Source organism: Arachis hypogaea, chromosome 12, assembly GCF_003086295.3.
Source record: "Arachis hypogaea cultivar Tifrunner chromosome 12, arahy.Tifrunner.gnm2.J5K5, whole genome shotgun sequence".
Lineage (NCBI taxonomy): Eukaryota > Viridiplantae > Streptophyta > Magnoliopsida > Fabales > Fabaceae > Arachis > Arachis hypogaea.
This window is the reverse complement of record NC_092047.1, coordinates 95007019-95027617: the sequence shown is the minus strand read 5'-3', so window position 1 is coordinate 95027617 and position 20599 is coordinate 95007019. Positions and strand designations below refer to the sequence as shown.

General features: G+C 34.5%; 1 protein-coding gene across 3 annotated transcripts; it reads left to right on the top strand.

Annotated features, from left to right (window-relative positions):
• The first annotated feature begins 3149 nt into the window (after positions 1–3149).
• On the top strand, positions 3150–13017 carry LOC112727754 (protein WHAT'S THIS FACTOR 1, chloroplastic). 3 transcript variants are annotated; one of them, XM_025777646.2, is made up of 3 exons: positions 3150–3711; positions 9720–9823; positions 11319–13017. In XM_025777646.2, the coding sequence occupies exon 3, from the start codon at positions 11348–11350 to the stop codon at positions 12830–12832; it is 1485 nt and encodes a 494-aa protein (XP_025633431.1). In that variant the 5' UTR covers positions 3150–3711; positions 9720–9823; positions 11319–11347; the 3' UTR covers positions 12833–13017. The 3 variants fall into 3 exon arrangements, with proteins under 3 accessions (XP_025633431.1, XP_072065625.1, XP_025633432.1); XM_072209524.1 differs by having other exon boundaries at positions 3387–3711; positions 9726–9823; XM_025777647.3 differs by lacking the exon at positions 3150–3711 and adding an exon at positions 7908–8845.
• The last annotated feature ends 7582 nt before the right edge of the window (positions 13018–20599 follow it).

The following is a 20599-nucleotide window of genomic DNA, read 5'->3' as shown; positions in this document are numbered from 1 at the left end:
TATGTCAAGGCCTTTATCAATGAAAAACCCATCATGGCTATGATCGACATTGGTGCTACATACAACTTCATCACGCCTGATCAAGCAAAGAGGTTTGGGTTGAAGATCACCGAAAAGAATGGTTGGTTCAAACCCGTGAATACTAAGGGTGAACCCCTTAAGGGAGTAGCGAAAGGGGTTGAGATGACTATTGGTTCTTGGAAGGGTCTTGTAGATTTCTCAGTAGCACCCATGGACGATTTCAAAATAGTCATTGGGCTTGATGTGCAAAGGAAGGAAAATATAATACATATGTCATACTATGACATAGTATGCGTCATGGAGAAAGGGTTTCCATGCATGGTCCCTACAGTCTCTAAAGCTGAAGGACCACCGATGCTTTCTGCTATGCAACTCAAGAAAGGGTTTAAGAAAGGAGAGATTACATATTTGACTCTATTACAAGAGGAGTCAACATCTGGAAGAGAAGACGTTCCTCCCGAAATCAAGGAAGTCCTTGAAGAAAATAAGGATGTGATACCTCCCAAGTTGCCAAAATAACTACCACCTAGGAGGAAGGTAGACCACAAGATTGAGTTGGAGTCAGGAGCAAAGTCACCTGCCTCAACACCTTATAGATGGCACCGCCAGAACTTGAGGAGTTAAAGAAGCAACTCAAGGATTTGCTAGATGCTGGGTTCATCCGTCCATCGAAGACACCTTATGGCGCACCAGTCTTGTTCCAAAAGAAGCATGATTGTTCGTTGAGACTATGCATCGAATATCGAGCACTTAACAAGGGATACTCCGCCAAGGCTACACCATTAACTGATCTTCTCAAGAAAAATCACTCTTGGGAATGGTCAAAGGAGTGTCAAAAGGCTTTTGATGAGTTGAAGGCTGCTATCACAGAAGGACCAGTACTAGCACTACCCGACTACTCAAAGGTGTTTGAAGTCCACACTAATGCTTCTGACTACGCTATTGGAGGAGTTTTGATGCAAGAAGGACATCCTATTGCCTTTGAGAGTCGCAAGTTGAATGATACAGAGAGGCGATACACTGTCCAAGAGAAAGAGATGACCGCAATGGTACATTGTCTGAGAACTTGGCGTCACTACTTGCTTAGTTCACACTTCATCGTCAAGACAGACAATGTGGCTACAAGCTACTTCCAAACTCAAAAGAATTTAAGCCCCAAACAAGCTAGGTGGCAAGATTTCTTAGCTGAGTTTGATTTCGAATTTGAATACAAGGCTGGCAAGACAAATGTGGTAGCAGATGCGCTGAGCCGCAAGGCTGAGTTGGTAGGCATTTCCATGGTCGAAGGAGATATTGTGCATACCATCAAGAAAGGGTTGCATCATGATCCATTAGCCAAGAAGTTGGTGGAGTTGGCTAGAGAAGGTAAGACCAAAAGATTTTGGCTAGAAGACGACCTTCTTTACACTAAAGGGAGAAAATTATATGTCCCTAAATGGAAACATCTAAGAAGAAAATTAGTAAGAGAATGCCACAACACCAAGTGGGCTGGTCATTAAGGTCAGCGAAGGACCTTGGCACTCATTGAGTCTTCTTATTATTGGCCTCAAATGAGAGATGAAGTGGAGAGCTATGTGAAGACTTGTCTTGTGTGCCAACAAGATAAGATTGAAAACAAGACACCAAGTGGGTTGTTGGAACCTCTGCCTCCATCAGAGCGACCGTGGGAAAGTGTCTCTCTAGATTTCATCTCTGCCTTACCGAAGTCCGAGGGGTTTGGATCTATTCTCGTGGTAGTGAATCGATTTTCACAGTATGCTACTTTTATACATGCCCCTACTGACTGCACTGCAGAGGAAGCAACACGACTATTCTTCAAGAATGTGGTGAAGTACTGGGGATTGCCTAAGAGCCTCATTAGTGATCGAGATCCACGCTTCACAGGACGACTATGGATAGAGATGTTCAAACTCCTTGGGTCAGAGCTTCATTTTTCAACAAGCTTCCATCCTCAAACCGATGGGCAGACTGAGAGAGTGAATGCCTTACTCTAGTGTTACTTGAGGCATTTTGTAAGCGCTAATGAGAAGGACTGGACAAAAATTCTCGACATTGCTCAGTTCTCATACAATTTGCAAAGGAGCGAGTCCACGGAGAAGAGTCCATTCGAGATTGTGATTGGACAACAGCCACTTACACCTCACTCTCTTTCTTCCTCTTACTCAGGGAAGAGCCCTGGAGCTTATCATATGATTAAGTCTTGGGAAGAACAAGCAGATGTCACTCGTTCTTACCTTGACAAAGCTGAAAAGAGGATGAAGAAATGGGCAGATAAGAAGAGGAGGCATGCAAGCTATCAAGTGGGAGACAAGGTAATGATTAAACTTCTTTCACAACAATTCAAAGCTTTTCGCAAGGTTCATAAGGGCTTAATCCGCAAATACGAAGGGCCATTTGAGATCATTGGACGTGTTGGGGAGGTTGCTTACAAAGTACAACTCCCTCCCTCTATGAAGATCCACCCGGTCTTCCATGTGAGTATGCTTAAACCATATCATGAAGACCAAGATGAACCGAGTAGAGGTGACTCGAGTCATGCTCCGCCTGTTGTGATTAGATCCTTTGATAAAGAAATCGAAAAGATCTTAGCTAATCGCGTCGTGCGACGAAGAGGGGTACCACCAAGTATCCAATACTTGATCAAGTGGAAAGGGCTCCCGATAACTGAATCTAGTTGGGAAGCTCGTGAAGATCTGTGACAATTTCAAGAACACCTAGAGCGCTATCATGAACATAACACAACGAGGACGTTTGCGCATTAGGTGGGGGAGAATGTCACGGTGAATTTTAGAAGGTTAGATTTAACAGTGTTTGTATAATTTTCTGGAGTTTTTGAGAATGTTCTAGATGATTCTGGAACGTTCTAGAATGTCCTAGAAGGTCTCGAAATACTTTAGAAGGTTTTAGAAGACTCTGAAAGGTCATAGAGTATTCTAGAAGAGTGTGGATGTATATAGGAGTATGAAGAGTAGTATAGAAGAATCTAGAAGTATTTAGAAAGTTGTAGTAGAATAGATATTTGTAATGAAGGTTCTAGATAATTAATCTAGACCGTTGAATAGATTTAATCCTAACCATCTATTAAGGAGGTGAATGACTATAAATAGGAGGTGAGAGTTAGTGTGAGTATGTGTGAATCATTTGTAACAAACACTTGAGTAATAAAGGGGTTCTTTTCACCAAAACTTCCTTTTTTCTGTGTGTTCTCTTATATTTTTAACTTTCTTGCTAAGTATTGAGAGTTATAATGACTTAGTTTTAACTCAAAATGTTCGAGTGCCGACACAGTAACATCAGAGTGTGTCCTAGACCGTAACAACACGCACATAGCTCTGTGCGCATGCATACATTTCAAATTATCCTCCTATTGTGCGTACGCACAGAGTTCGTACTGAGCGTGGATTTTGAAACAGAGCCTAACGCGCGTTCAGCCCTTATCACTCTTTTTGGCTTCTTCGTCTATCATAACGACCACAACACCACCCTCCATCCAGTCCCGCCCGGCAACCCTGCTGCCGCCGGCGACCACCGCACCACCCACCATTTCTCCTTTCTCCTTCCCTTTCTTCCATTACCGCGTCTTCGTGCCTCTACTCTGCGCCCGGCCCCAGCTCGCGTTCTTAACTGCTCCGGCAACACAGCGCCGCCACAACCTCACCCACCTTCCCCTATCCCAACCCTTCAACGCAGGTTCCAGTTTCTCTCCCCTGCAACCCGTTCTTTCTTTAATTGCATTTTAATTGCATCTTAATTTTAATTTTAGCAATTAGGATAGGTTTAGATTGATCAATTGTTAGTTAATTGGATTGCAATTGTCTGCTTTCTGATTTTTCTGGGTATTGGCTGCTTAGGCTGAGCTCAATTTCTCTGTTTGCATATTGTGCACGCCACGTGTTCAATAAAATGTCTGAGTGAGTTTTTTTGTTTAATTCATATATTTGGCCACCATTTGTCTTAAATTCTGTCCTCTAATTTGCTTATCAGATATGCACTAACTAAAATATTTATTATCTTTGGATATTTAAATATTTTAAATACTATATATACACTAACAATCTTGCTAATTTAATATAAGAACAATTAATCCATCTTTGGATGTGATTCTTAAATTTCTTACAGAAACAAACACTATATTTTTACATTATCGGATTTGACTTTTTTGTTGGTTAATAAATCTACTCTAAATACACGAAAACGAATTGCACCGCTAGAATAGTCAGACAATATTTATTTGATTTATACAAACTTGAATAAATTAATTTATGAATAATCATAAATTTCATAACAATTTAAAACAGTAATAGAAGATTTTGAAATTTATAATTATTACAACATAAGAGCATAACTCAAAACATACTTGAATCCATGTTAGAGTTTTCAGATATTGTTCTTGGTTTATTGTTCTTTGATGTGGTTCTGATTCAGGGACCCGTAGGTTATGGACACACCACGCTTCCACGGTTGACTTTTGTATTATGGACACACCACGCTTAATAACAAATTGAACTATTTTGCCATCTCCCAATAAGTTTCTGTTTCTGAGTATTTTCTCCTCTTTTCTTTCTACCTTTTCACTTTTTTATTGATGGCACCAAAAAAAATTATTGTTGTTGAGCAGAGATGTTTTTCTTCTTTTGTCACGTCTTTCTTCAAAAAAAATATATAACTTCTATTTTTTTTGTTCTGAAAAGAAAGGGGAAGGACACTTTTTATTATATTATTTAAAAATTTCACTAATTCTATTTTTTATTGAGTAACAACCATAGTATTTAACTCATTATAATAAAAATTAATTTTATTAATTACACGAACCACATTATTATTTTAGTAAAATAACTTATACCTTACACAACCAGATCTGCTACTGAATTGTCTACGGTTATATAATATTTGGGATGGGTTGACATAGGTTGAATAAGATCTCCAGCGAGGTCCTTGCATTACTCCTCAATATGGTGCATTCTTCTACTGTGTTAGTTTTATACTTTTATTAAGGCTTGGGCTCAAGTTGGCTTGTTTTATACTTTTATTAAGGCTTGGGCTCAAGTTGGCTTACTGGACTTCTGTGGAGAAACTTTTTATCGTTTAGGACTTTAGGATTTGATTGTTTGGCTGGATTAGGCATCGGAACTGAACCTGTCTCCGTCTCTGGGATGTTCCTCCAAGAAAAGAGGGGATTAGTCACGCCCCGTATGTTTTTTTTTTGGTCAGTGGATTGGACAACTCTTAATCTTAGGTACACAATACACCCACACACTCCTCACACTTTTACCATATTTTTTTCCTCAATTGCAACCTCTAGGGTTTGAACCCTAGACCTTTGAAGTGGAGAGGGGGAGATATGCCATGTGAGCTAAAGCTCATTAGCCATGCCTCGTATGGTTAGGTGTTAATTTTCGTTTTTCATTTTTTGATTTGTTGTCTTTCCCTCTGGGCCTCAGGCCCTCCATCATATCACAAAAAAGAAAGCTAGGTCTATACATTTGACTCAAAAGAGAAATAAGCAAGGGTCCGAGGTTTCAATCTCGCCTTGTGCATGCACCAACTTATTGACCAGCGACAAATCTTTAAATGAAGTTTAGTATCGCGACGGATTAGTCCTTGATTTGTCGAGTTGGAAAATACTGTGAAAAACTAAAAAAAAAGATACAATACATGATTAATATACTAGTGCATAACTAATCTTTTGCACGGTTTAAATTATCTTAATCAGCAAAAATAATTAAATTTGAAGAAAAATATTAAAAGAATAAAAAATATATATAAAGTTATAAACCTTATTTTCATATGGTACCATGTAAATAATCTTTTTAGAAAGCTTTTTAATAATATTTCACGCTAAAAATTTTCAAAATCCATACCAGAAACAAACTAAAAGAAAAATAAAAAATAAGTTGTATTTCCTGTTATTGTCTCTGTGTCCTTCTTATCAGGAGAGACATAAAATACACTAATTTAATATCTTTGGACACAAAATCTCTGTTCATGTTTTATTCTGCCAAACATAATTTTATATCTCAGTGTTCCGTGTCTGTAAACAAACGCAGCCCTAGTGATGCGGCGAACTACGGGGATTCGCCCAATTATAAAAGGCTCCCCTTTTTCATTTCACTTTCGCTCCTTTTCCATTTCACTTTTATCATTCTTTGTCTAACTTCTCTCTCAATTCAACGTCTCTCCACTCTCCATCTCTCAACTCTTCCAATTTCATCAACATGTAATTCTTCTTTGTTTTTAGTTTTATTTAGTATTTATGTTATGTTTATTTATTTATTCAGTTTATAAAATATTATTAATTAAATAATTAGATTAGTTTATTAATTATTATAAAAGTAAATATTAGAACTAGTTAGATTAGTATTATATGAATAGTTAGATTATTGTTTTGTGAATCGTTAGATTAGTGTTATAATATTAATTATTATAGAAATAAATATTTTAAAATACTTTATAATTTTAGAGTTAATAGTAATATATATAGTAATTTTTAATTACTATAGAAATAGATATTTTTAGAGTAGATTATAATATATAGAAATAGACATTTATAATAAAATTATTTGTGATTTTAAATTAAATTTAGAGTGTATTTAGAGTAGTATTTGCATATTATTAGCATTATTATTATGTATGTGATCTTTGTTATTAATGTAATATGATAATAGATTATAAATTAAGTATATTAATAAATTATTAATTATGGCATATTATATTAGAATATGTTATAAATAAATTATGCATTGACAAGATTATTTTTATATTTCTAAAGTTTTATATAGATTGTACGGATGAAGCAGAACTTGCTAAGAGATTATGAGCAGAACATGTATAGGCTAGATGGAGATAATCATATTGTTGGGAGGTTTTGACACATGGTATAAAATTGAGTCCTGAAAAAAGTGATGAATTTTTGTCCACTTTAAGCTTGAATTTGGAGTGCTTTTAGCATGCCTCATTAATATCTTCAAGAGTAATTTTCTAGACATGGAAGAGAGCAACATAATCCCTTAGATTCAAGTTAAAAACCTAAAAAAAAGGTGAAGAGTGATGGTTACCTTTGCTGGTATTTGTATGTAAGAACAAGAAAAACCAAGAAAGAACAAGGAATTGGACTTAGAAGGCTTGAATCCTTAGAGAACCAACCAAGAACTATGGAAGAACACCTTGAATGCTTGCTGGAAAATATATGAACTTAGCTGAAATGCACTCTTTCTTCTCTCTTAATTCTCACTAAACTTGTCAAATTTTACTTAGTGAGTTTGCTTAAATAAAAGGCTGAAGTAAACATGCAATTATGATGGTAAAAGAGTGCTGAAAATTTCATAGTCAAGGGATGAAGAATGAGAGAAGAAGGGGAATGAAAATAAGGAAGTTTAGTCAGCACTTGCGTGTTTAGTTTATATATCCACAGTTAGTTACTCAAGGTTAAAGAGAGGGATTTGGCCACTCTAGGGAGAGAGTGGACCGTGTTACTTGGAAAAGAAGAAAGAGAATTTGGAGTCTCTAGGAAGTGTTTGCAGAATACTAGGCTGGGGTTCGCCTTGAATTAAATTTTATCACGTGGTAAAATAATGAATAGTTGAGATTTATTCTTGAAAGAATAAATCAAGGAGTGCCTAAGTTTAGTCCTAGAATATAATTACCAAGGTGGTAATTATATTTATTACTGATTTCATGGTCTTCGGGGCGTTGACTTTTTTCAACGCGCGCAAAGCCGTCACTAAAAGCAAATCCCGGCTAAAAAACTATCTAGTGAGAAAAAAACGGACAAAAAATGAGTAAGAACAGGTCTCTACTAAATCAAATTTGACCAGAGGGATTTATTGTCCTAGTAAAGCAAATTTGACTCATTTATGACCATATTTTATTTATTTTTGTTTTTTTTTTTTACCTGGACCCGCCTCACTAAATCATGATGAGCTATGGTTTTGGGTTTCGTGGAATAAGTCGCAAAATAGCCGAAAATTCTAATTTACCAAAAGTCGGGTCTTTACATTCTACCATCGTTAAAAAAAATTTTGCCATCAAAATTTCAGCTATATCTAAGGAGTTAAAGGGACATCTAGGCCATACAGTATAGTTAAAGGTTCTTAGTTATTATACACTCACCTTGAGATCCGGTCTTAGAGACATTGGCAGTAGTTGCGGTAAAACTTTTCGCTGTTGTTGGGCCTAGAGGTCCTATCTACAATTCTCTTATAGCAATCTTTTGTTAGGTGTCCTTCCTTGCTGCAGTAGTAACAGATATTTGGGCTAAACCGGCAAGGCCTATCGCCATGATCTTTTCCACACTTTGGGCAGATGAGGCCATCCCGATTTTGGTGAGGTTGTTCTCCTTGTTCATGCCCCAAGTCATGATTATTGTTGCTGCCATTGAAATGAGCAGAAAAGTCATCGCCTTGTTGGTTCCAGTGCTGTTGCTGACCGTTAGCTTTGAAGTCCTTACCTTGAGGAGATAAACTCGATCGAAACTTGGTTGTGTAGCCTCTCGACGACTTGCTCATGTCACCGTTAACTTCTTCGAAGATTCATTTACTAGCTGACTCTTATTGACTAGTTTAGCGAAGTTCCTGATCTCAATTGGACCGACAAAAGCCAGAAGCTCCTCTCTGAATCTCCCTTCAAACTTAATACACTTCCATTCTTCAAGTTCGGTGGGGACTCCCGGACGGGCCTTAGAGAAGCGACACAGATCCTTAGACTCGCGAGTGTACTCAGCAACCAATATATTCCCTGTCTTAGCTGCAGCAGCTCAAGCTCGTTTGCACTACGGGCCGATTGAGGAAAATATTTCTTATAGAATGCTGTCCTAAAGTAGGCCCAGGTAACCTCAGCATCTCCTTATCTTGGTAATTGTTGCGCTCTGTGCCACAAGTACTGCGTGTCTCCTTTCAACAAGTATGTTGCAACTCCACATATTGTCCTTCGGAAACTTGTTGTTCCCGAAGAGACATCTCCATGTCTCAGAACCAATCGTCAGCTTTAGTAGGACTAGTAGTCCCAGTGAATTGAGGTGGATTGACTTTTAAAAAAGTAGTCAGGGTCATAGGTCTATCTTTTCAGATGCTTCAGTGCCATGTCTATTATCATTACTATTGCCAGTGCCAGTACCATTTCCATTCTGACATTCAAGACGCTCTACAGCCCGGTTTGTTTCGGCTATTGAGTCATGCATGGTCATAGCCATAGAATTCATGGTTTCTAACAGAGCAGCCGGATCTAACGCCGGCTTGGTATTCGGACTTATTCGCCGATGGTCACGTCTGTTTGCAGCCATTAGGGTCCTATTAGCATAAAACAATTAAGTTTAGGTGTTAGTATTCTAAAAAATGAATACTCACAGACTATCATGCAAAATGTATTATCAGAGATATCCTAATAACATAGAAAAACACAAATAGAGAATGCAGTGAAACATGGTCAATTTATTTCAGGATCTATCAAAGACGAACTACTATGATACTATTTATAATGACCCAACTTCTAGCACATGACTTTGACAAATAATAGTTTGGCAAAATTAGTTCATATTCTATGCATGAAGGACTTATGATATTATGCTTTTGAAAGTTCTAGTTATAATTATCTTTTATGGAAAGTTTTAAAAACAAGTTTCAAATTAGTTATTTTTAGAAATTAAGAGTCTTAACTAATGTTATCCTTAAGCTTTAGCTAACGTAATTTTTATTCGTCATTAGTCCCAGACAAAAAGGAACACATGAAGAAAGGAAGGAAGACAAGCATGGCGAGGGAGATGAGAAAGCAAATGTCGCGGTGGTGATACCCAAAGGAACTTTGCAAGGTTCTTTCTTGTTCACTTCCATTATTATCTTTTGCATATGATGCTTTGGTCTTCTGAAGTCTCTGTCTTTGTCATTAACTTGTCTGTTTCTAATTCTCCATAATAGCCACCGTACGGTTATGAAGTAGCTTATGATTATCCACTCTTGTTTGTCGATAGTTCCTCAATTATGAATTTGATTGCTTTGAAATCATTCCTGGTAGTTCATTCGTTAATGAATTTATTCCAAACCATAAATTAGGCCACTCTGAGAATCATTTTCCACTATCATTTGCTTCACTCCTTCCCTAGTTCCGCATTGACCGGGAGATTGGGGATCTTCTTGCAGCACCCAATCCTGTGGGGAAAGCTGAGTTTCTTTTTGCTGTTCTCTTTGATTCTCTTTTTCCTAAACACTTTTCATATTTTATTCTTTTAAACTCTTCAAATATTAATTCGAAAGAATCTTTTGATGTTCCATTCCTGTGATTTCCATTCATGCGGCAGCTGCTGTCTGATGCAGTTTCAGACCGTTTAAGAAGATAGTGCAATGATACATTGAAGCTCTGCAATTTGAAACCCTAAGTCTTGAGTATCCAACCGTGCTAAGTTCATACTAAAAAAAAGCCACCCGTGGAGAACACATGAAATACAAAATACACATAAAAAATGAGTTAAACAACACATGTATTCATACACAAATACATGGCGGTCGATTTGGTAACTGATGTTTATTGTGCACATAGCATTTTTTGTCGAGTATTTTGAGTTCGATCATTCTTATGTGTTTGATGTAAAGTTATTTGCATTTTATCTTTTCATTTTGGTATAGTAGCTATCCTGTTCTTCACTGTGCTACCACAGTACTTTTTGCTGGCTTGGATTGATGAATTCTTGGTTTTATGTGAGTCCTTCTCTATTTGATGCATTCCTGACTAGTATATTGCATATATTGATTTTTAACTTCTTGGTAATTATAAGATTACCAGAAAAGTTGAATGGCCATAGGATTATTGCATAAGATTTCCACTTCAAATGTCAGAATTTCTAATAGCAAGTTTCTTGAGGCAGTTATGCAAAAGCATAATATCATTGGAAAGAAACTAGTCTCTATGTTAATAAGGATTTCTACTTAGAAGAGCCCTGAAATGTAAAACTTTACTCTTAATCTGCAGAATTGACAGGTTGTGCTTTTAGGATATGATTGATTGATTATTCACCAAAGATTTGCCAATGTTATGATCCTTCATGTTACTGTAACTCTGAATTTAAGGAGTGAAGTCCTTACTTTATGTATTTCTAATTTCTGTTGTCAAATCCTTGTTAAGTAGAAATACATTTCATTCTAATTAAGTATTCTGTGCCAAATTGTCAAGAAGCCTCCAAGAAGTTAAAGATTTTAGGAAACCAAGGGTCGTTTTGTGTAAATTAGTTCAGTCAAACACTTGGACCTTGGTATTTTATCTCAGGAAGTTTTTTCTTCTTGGTTCTTATTTGATTTTTTTCTCATTTTCAGGTTAAGTGTGAGTGGTTGAAACAATAAAAATGGCATTGTGCCTTCCTTGTCAATTCAGTAATAACAAACTAGTCAGTGACTTAGGTTCCAGCTTTCTTTCCGGGACATCTTCTTTGTCCTGTTCCACCTTCAGAAAACAAAAGGAACATAATAATGACCTCAGCAACATCTCGATTTCGATTTATTGCTCCTCAGTCAAACATGTACGTGACACTGGTCTTGATAGGCGTGTTCTTTTGAAGAATAAAACTCGGTTTGTTCAAAAGCTGAAAACCTTACTTCTTTCTAAACCAAAACATTATCTTCCTGTTCACATTCTCTCTAAATGCTGGTCTTATCTTACTCTTTCTACGCCTCACTCCATACTTGCTATGATCCATCGGTACCCTTCTATATTTGAACTCTTCACTATACCATGGCCACCTAAGCCACTCAATGCAACAAAGTTATATCCTCAACTATGTGTGCGTCTAACTCCAGCTGCTGCTGCTCTTTCTGCTGAGGAACTCACTCTTCAATCCTCCATTTCCACCACTTTGGCAACCAAACTCCAGAAGCTTCTTATGTTATCATCTCACTACCGGTTACTCCTATCAAAGTTGGTTCACCTTGCTCCAGATCTTGGTCTTCCTCCTAATTTTAGATCCCGTTTGTGCAACGATTTTCCAGATAAATTCAAGACTGTTGAAACTTCCTATGGCCGTGCACTTGAGCTTGTATCTTGGGACTCAAACTTGGCAAAGCCTTTACCACCTCTTGCATTTCGTTCTCCTGATTTAATAGTTGATCGGCCTTTAAAGTTCAAACAACTAAGACTTAGAAAAGGGCTTAACATAAAGAGACGTCACCAGAGTTTCTTGCTAAAATTTGAAGAAATTCCGGAATTGTGCCCTTATAGGAACCCTGTTGATTCTTTAGCTAAGGTATCATTGGAAGCAGAAAAGAGATCTTGTTCTGTAGTAAGAGAGGTTCTTGGGATGATGATTGAAAAGAGTACTTTAATAGACCACTTGACCCATTTCAGAAAGGAATTCGGTCTCCCAAACAAGTTGAGAGCAATGATTATAAGACATCCGGAATTGTTTTATGTGAGTTTGAAAGGGCAGCGGCACTCCGTTTTCTTGGTAGAGGGGTTTGGTGAGAAGGGTGAGTTATTGGAGAAGGATGAGATATTGTTCTTACGCAATAAATGGAGGGACTTAGTTAGGGAATCAAAGAGAATGAGACGAGAACGAAGAAGGGGCAGGATTGACAAGTTTCTTGGTGGTTTCAGTGATACTGATGAAAATAGTGAGGACGACATTGATGTTGATTATGATGACAATTTTGATATTGATAATTTTGAAGATGGTTATGATGATGGTTTTGAGGAAATATTTGAAGACTTGGATTTTGAGGCTAAGCATGATGACCATAGTGGTTTGCTTGCCCAAAATATGAATGGTGAATTTTGGACGGCAGGACATTTTCCTATTCAAACTGGGGTCGATGAAGAACAAGTGCAACCTTGGTAGGAATATTTAAGTTATAAAAGGCTATGGTCCATGGATTCTACCTTGCATGTCCCATATTACAATTGGAAGTACCTGCTTTGTACTTGACTTTTCGCTTTAGTTTTTACAGTATCATTCACTGTAAAATTATGGATATAATACAAATCAAATCAAAGCAAATCAAATATTGGTTCCAAGCTTTTATACATGCCTTTGTTTCTACTGCTAGAAGTAGGTAATAGAATGGCTTTTATAAGTATTGGGTTTTGGACTACTTTTTCAGTCTGATTCTGTTTCTCAATTCTGATAATTTTGATAGTTGTTCAAACCGGACAAGCCTTCGGTTAGCAGTTGAACTGATTATTGAAATTGGTCATTGAGTACCAAAAAGTAGCGATATATATCATTAAAAAGTGATTGTTGGCGTGCCTGCACTTGCAATGTACCAATGAATGTAATATTCAAAATAAATAAATAAATAAATCAATGCAATGTTAGTATGTTACGATTAATAATGTTTGTTCATTTATGTATGATACTAGTGTTTTTACCTGAATAAGAAAATTTTAAAATTATGTCGTTTTTGTCATGACATTATAAATTATAAACAATTTATAAAATTGAACTATTTTTACAAAAAGGTCATAAAAGATAAAAGTTTTCGTCGACTAAATTTTAAAAGAACAGGATTTCAGTAGATCAAAAAAATTAAATAATAAATTTTTCAGTTATTATTTTTATGTGAAAGAGTTTATTTTTTTATTAATAATTAATTTTAACACTTATTATGAAAAAATTTAATGTATATACTTTTACATTTAATTAGGTGTTAAGTATATTACATAAATAAAAATAATTAATTTTAATACTTGTTATTTAAAAATAATATTTTTTATATAAAAATATAATTAGATATTAGTATAAAAAATTTTATATTAATAATTATAAAATTAACTCAAAATTAATTTTTTTTTGAAACATTTGAATCTTGATTCTAATTAATCACAACATTAGTATTCTCTATAAATTATATGTAATAAATATTTAAAGGAAGAAAAGTGAAAATTCAATTAGAAAGATAAATGGTAAAAATTTAAAATTAAATAAAAAATATATATAATAATATATATTTTAATGTGAATAATATTGTGTGATTATTTTTTAATTATATTTAATTATAAATTTATTGTATTCTTTATAGTTTTATAAATTTATTTGAATGATATTATTTTATTAATTTTATTTTTCTGTAACACAGAAAGAAATAAAAAATAAAAGAAAAAAGAGAAAGATAAAAAAGAAGAGAGAGGGAATTTCTTAGTTTTAAAGAAAAAATTTTATTTTAATTGTAATGAAAGAATATTTTATGACACATTTTGGTTTGTCAAATTAATAATATAAAGGTGGAAATTCGAGTGTAGTTAACTTCATGTGAAATTGATAGTTGAGAGTCGTTAAATAATTTGACAGATTTGACTAAATTATCATCTAATGACTCTTAACTATCAACCTCACATGAAGTTAACTGTACCTGAATTTTTGCCTAATATAAAATATAAGTTTTATGTAGAGTGGAAAAGATAAAGAAAAATAGAGAAGGAAATAGAGGTAGATAAGAGAATGGAAAAAAGAATTTATTAATTTTGAAAAAAAATATTTTATCTCAATTTTAATGAAAGTATTATGGAATATATTTTGAAAGTTAAATAATTAGTAATATAATAATATAATTATATTTTAATTTTAATTAAAATTAGAGAATATTATATTATATATTTTAATTATTAAATTTATAATTAGTTATTAATAATGATATAAAAAAGAGATAGAGTAAGTGAGTGAAGGAATGAGAGAAATAGAAAAAATGAAAAGAAAGGAGGAGAGATGAGAACTCTTTAATTTTAGAAAGAAAAATTTGATTTCAATTGTAATGAGAAAGAGACATGTAATATATTTTAATTGTAAGATTAGTAATATATAATAGATTATAAAATTGATACCATTGGAGTTGGGAGGATGGAACTAATGAATGGCAGAAAGGGCAAATGGATGAAGAATCCATTGTTGGTTTATGAGAAGCTGAAAAGATGCAAATGGCGGAAAGACCACCCGTTTGTCCTTTCAATTTGAATTTATGATTGTTGGACGGTAGTAATTACAACATTATTAATTTATTATTATTATTTTTATTTTTTAAAATTATTTTATGCCATTGACAAAAAAAAAACAAAAAAATCCACTTGGTTTAAAGTTATTAAATTTTAAGTATAAAAATATGTTATTTTTTCTGATTATATTAGCAAAAAAAAAAATTAAATCGAATCTTTAAAATTATTTTTGAGAATATATATTTAACAATGGAATAATTTTGTCTAATTTTAAAATATTTTTAAGATATTTTTGTCATTTGATAATGCGAAAAACACGAGTCTTTACTTTAATATTAAATATTTGATTAACATTTCAATTACAAAAAGAAAGAAAAGGTCATTTTGGACAAGCTAATTAAATTGGTAAAGTAATTAAGAGCAAGTGGCAATAGCCACTTTTTTTAAATAAAGACAGACAAAAAAGTGTTGTGATAAGATTTTATGTGGATGTCCATTTTTAATATAGCTTAGTTTATCAATGATGACTTTATTTATTGTAGTTTGAAAAATGTCATCATGTACACCTATAAATAGACGCTTATATAGAGGCTTAAACCTCTGAATAAAAACACACAGCAACAATAAACATTCTCTTCTTTCTTTCTACACTATTAATATCTCTCTCTTTATATTTCTTTATTTTATTTGTTACCTCTTCCTTATTTATTTATTTAGTTATTTTATAACACGTTATCAGTACGAAACTCTAACGAAATTTTAGCAAGATTCTAGGTAACAAATTTTTATTATGTCGAAACTCTCTCATCTTGAATATAATGCTTTTGATATATTTGAAAATAATTATTTATCATGGATGTTAGATGCTAAAATCCATCTTGATTCAATGGATCTTGGAGATACCATTAAGGCTGAAAATAATACATCCCAGAAGGATATAGCCAAAGCCATGATTTTTCTTTGCCGTCGTCTTGACGTATGATTGAAAAATGAATATATCACATTAAAAGATCTTGCAGATCTGTGGAAAGACTTTAAAGAAAGGTATAATCATCAAAAGACGGTGATACTTCCTCAAGCCCGATATGTTAGAGAAAACTTTCTCGATCTTCCATGTCTTGAATGTGCTCCTGTAGCAACAGTATCGAGAAAAAGAAATTAAAAATATTTTGAGTTAATTTCTTGCCCTCTTGTTGCTGAACGCAACAATGAGCTACTTTTGAGAAATCATGAAGCGCGTCCAATTGGCGCCGCCCCATTTCCTGAAGCAAATGCGGCAAATTATAACCCCAAAAGAGGTAAATGGCAAGATTTTGATAACAAGAAAAATTATGGAAGGAAAAGAAATTATGTTCATAAGAAAGGATCTCACCAGAAGTGGGATAAAGAAAGAAACACTAGGCAAAGTAAATCAATTGAGGATAAATGCTTCCGTTGTGGTGGAAAGGGCCATTGGTCACGTACCTGTCGTACCAAGGCACCTTGTTGATCTTTATTAAGCATCCTTGAAAAAGGATGACAAAGAAAAGGAAACAAATTTTGTTTCAAATTATGAAAATTTCACCACTCATTATGATGTATCTAATTTCTTTGAGGATCTTGAAGGAAATATTGGCCATTTGATCAATGATGGAGTTTAATGTGTGTTTGTTAAGTATTCATGTGAATAATTTTTACTGTGCATGTACTTTTGCTCATTTTATTATTATTATTATTATTTGTTTTTAAAGAAAAATGGCAAGGACATATTGTGAAGATATTTGCCTTGCGGATAGTGCAAGTTCGCACACTATTCTTAAAAGTAATATATATTTTACCCATCTTGTGCCAAAAGAAGAGTATGTTAATACTATTATTGGCTCAGACAATGTGATTGAAGGCTCCGGAAAAGCTATAATTTTGTTTTCCGGAGGAACAAAATTCATAATAAATAATACACTATTGTCTACTAAGTCTCTGAGGAACTTATTGAGTTTCAAAGATATTCGCCGAAATGGATATCATGTTGAGACAATGAATGAGGAAAATCATGAGTATTTATGTATCACAATGATTTAAATAAAAAGATTATATTAGAAAAGTTATCCTCACTTTCATCTGGGTTGTATTATACCAAGATTAGTACAATTGAATCACATGCCATTGTAAACCAGAAGTTTACTAGTCCAAATGAATTCATAACTTGACACGACCGATTGGGTCATCCGGGAACAACCATGATGCGGAGAATTATTGAAAACTCCCATGGACATTCACTAAAGAACCAGAAGATTCTTAAATCTAGTGAATTTTGTTGTGCTGCATGTTCTCAAAGGAAGTTAATTTTAAAGTCATCACCAGTAAAGATTGGATTTGAGTCCCCTGAATTCCTAGAAAAGATTCAAGGTGATATATGTGGACCTATTCATCCACCATGTGGATCTTTTAGATATTTTATGGTCCTAATAAACGCATCTTCAAGATGGTCACATGTGTGCTTATTATCTTCTCGCAACCTGGCGTTTGCGAGATTACTGGCTCAAATTATTCGATTAAAAGCACAATTTCCAGAAAATCCAATCAAAGTAATTCGTCTTGATAATGCTGGTGAATTTACTTCCCAAGCCTTTGATGCTTATTGTATGGCTAATGGAATAAGTGTTGAACATCCAGTAGCTTATGTTCACACACAAAATGGGTTAGCAGAATCACTTATTAAACGCCTCCAATTAATTGCTAGACCCTTACTTATGAGAACAAATCTCCCAACCTCGGTTTGGGGGCATGCTATTTTACATGCCGCAGCACTTATTCGGTTAAGGCCAACGAGTTACCATCAATTCTCCCCTATACAATTGGCTTTTGGCCAGCAGCCAAATATTTTCCATTAAAGAATATTTAGATGTGCGATATATGTTCCCATTGCACCACCTAATCGCACCAAAATGGGACCCCAAAGAAAATTGGGGATATATGTTGGATATGATTCTCCCTTTATAGTGAGGTATCTTGAGATACAAACTGGAGATGTATTTAAAGCCCGGTTTGCGGATTGTCATTTTGATGAATCAAAATTTTCAACATTAGGGGGAGAGAATAAGCTTCCTGAAAAGGAACTTAATTGGAATGCATCATCGTTGATGCATTTAGATCCTCGATCAGGGCAATGTGAACTAGAAGTTCAAAAGATTATACATTTGCAAAGAATAGCAAATGAATTGCCTAATGCATTTTCTGATACAAAGAGGATAACTAAGTCTTATATACCAGCGAAAAATACTCCAATTCGAATTGATGTCCCAGTTGGACAAATTGCCACCGAAGCAAATATACGCCAGAAGTGTGGCAGGCCTGTCGGTTCCAAAGACAAAAATCCTCGATAGCGAAAAGAGGTAAATACTATTCCTGTTGAAAAAGACATAGTAGAGACATCTGCAGTTGTTCAAAATTCTGATATAATTTTAACGCCAGAAGACGTTTAGGTACTTGAAAATTGTGAAAATGACGAGATCTCGATAAATTATGTCTTTACAGGAGAGAAATGGGACCGAAATAAGACAATTATTAATGAAATATTTGCATAAATTGTGGCATTAAATATCATGCATGAAAGTAAGGATCTTGAGTCAAGATCAGTCGAAGAATGTCAACAAAGAAATGATTGGCCAAAATGGAAAGAAGCCATGAAGGCTGAATTAGACTCACTTGCAAAACGTGAAGTCTTCGGACCTGTAGTCCGTACACCAGAAGATGTAAAACCTGTTGGATACCGATGTGTATTTGTGAGAAAACGAAATGAAAAAAATGAAGTTGTGCGCTACAAAGCCCGACTTGTGGCACAAGGTTTTTCACAAAGGCCCGGTATAGATTATGAAAAAACGTATTCCCCTGTAGTGGAGGCGATAACATTGCGTTATTTGGTCAGTTTATCTGCATATCATAAACTGCATATGCATTTAATGGATGTGGTAACAGCTTATTTATACGGCTCATTAGATCGGAATATCTATATGAAAGTCCCTGAAGAACTAAAGATATCTAAACCATCTAATGAATATTCGCAAGGGTTATACTCAGTTAAATTGTAAAGATCTTTATATGGTCTAAAGCAATCTGGTATAATCGTCTTACTGAGTATCTGGCCAAAAATAGATTCAAGAATGATGATATCTGTCCATGTGTTTTCATAAAGAAATCCGCATCTAGATTCATTATAATTGCTGTGTACGTTGATGATTTAAATATCATTGAGACTCCTGAAGAGATTCCAACAATTATAAAAACTCTAAAAGAAGAGTTTGAGATGAAAGATCTTGGAAAAACTAAATTTTGTCTCGGCCTGCAAATCGAGCATACAAAACGTTAGATCTTTATTCATCAAACAACATACACAGAGAAGATCTTGAAGAGATTTTATATGTATAAGTCACATCCATTAAATATTCCAATGATCGTAAGATCTTTGGATGTGAAAAATGATCAATTTTGTCCTAAATAAGAAAATGAAGATATCATTGGTCCTGAAGTACCATATCTTAGTGCCATTGGAGCGCTAATATATCTTGCTAATAATACACGACCTGATATATCATTTGTTGTGAATTTACTAGCAAGATATAGTTCCTCTCCAACCAGAAGACATTGGAGTGGAATCAAACAAATCTTTCGATATTTTCATGGAATGGTTGATATGGGATTGTTTTATCCATATGAATCCAAGTCACAATTAGTTGCTATGCAGATGTTGGATACTTGTCTGATCCACATAAAGGGAGATCTCAAATAGGATATCTGTTCACATATGGAGGTACAGCTATATCATGGAGATCTACGAAACAGACGATTGCTGCAACATCCTCTAATCATGCCGAAATACTAGTGATTCATGAAGCTAGTCGCGAGTGTTTTTGGCTCAGAAGTCTGATCCAATATATTCTGCCATCATGTGGACTGATTGATCATAAGATAGCTCCAACTGTCCTGTTTGAAGATAATACAGCATGCATTGCTCAACTTAAAGGCGGATACATCAAAGGTGATAAAACAAAGCATATTTCTCCCAAATTCTTCTTCACTCATGATCTTCAAAATCAAGGGACAATTGATATCCAACATCTTCGCTCAAGTGACAATCTGGCAGATTTATTTACAAAGTCACTCCCAAAATTCTCCTTTGAAAGATTGGTACATAAGATTGGGATGCGCCGATTTCAAGACATTAAATGGTGTCGACAAGAGGGGGGAGACTGTACTCTTTTTTCCTTGGTCAGGTTTTTTCCCATTGGGTTTTTCTTGATAAGTTTTTAATGAGACAGTCTCTATCACTAAAGGATATTGTACTATTTTTCCTTCACTAAAGTTTTTTTCCACTGGGTTTTTCTTTAGTAAGGTTTTAACAAGGCAATAATTCTAAATGGTTATCCAAGGGAGAGTGTTGTGATAAGATCTTATGTGGATGCTCATTTCTAATATAGCTTGGTTTATCAAGGATGACTCCATTTATTGTAGTTTGAAAAATGTCATCATGTGCACCTATAAATAGAGGCTTATATAAAGGCTTAAGCATCTGAATAAAAATACACAGCAACAATAAACATTCTCTTCTTTCTTTTTACATTATTAATATCTCTCTTTATATTTCTTTATTTTATTTGTTACCTCTTTCTTATTTATTTATTTAGTTATTTTATAACAGAAAGAA

What these genes read in the sequence shown, in the direction of transcription:
- LOC112727754 (XM_025777646.2), top strand. Translation starts at nt 11,348, where the DNA reads ATGGCATTGTGCCTTCCTTGTCAATTCAGTAATAACAAACTAGTCAGT.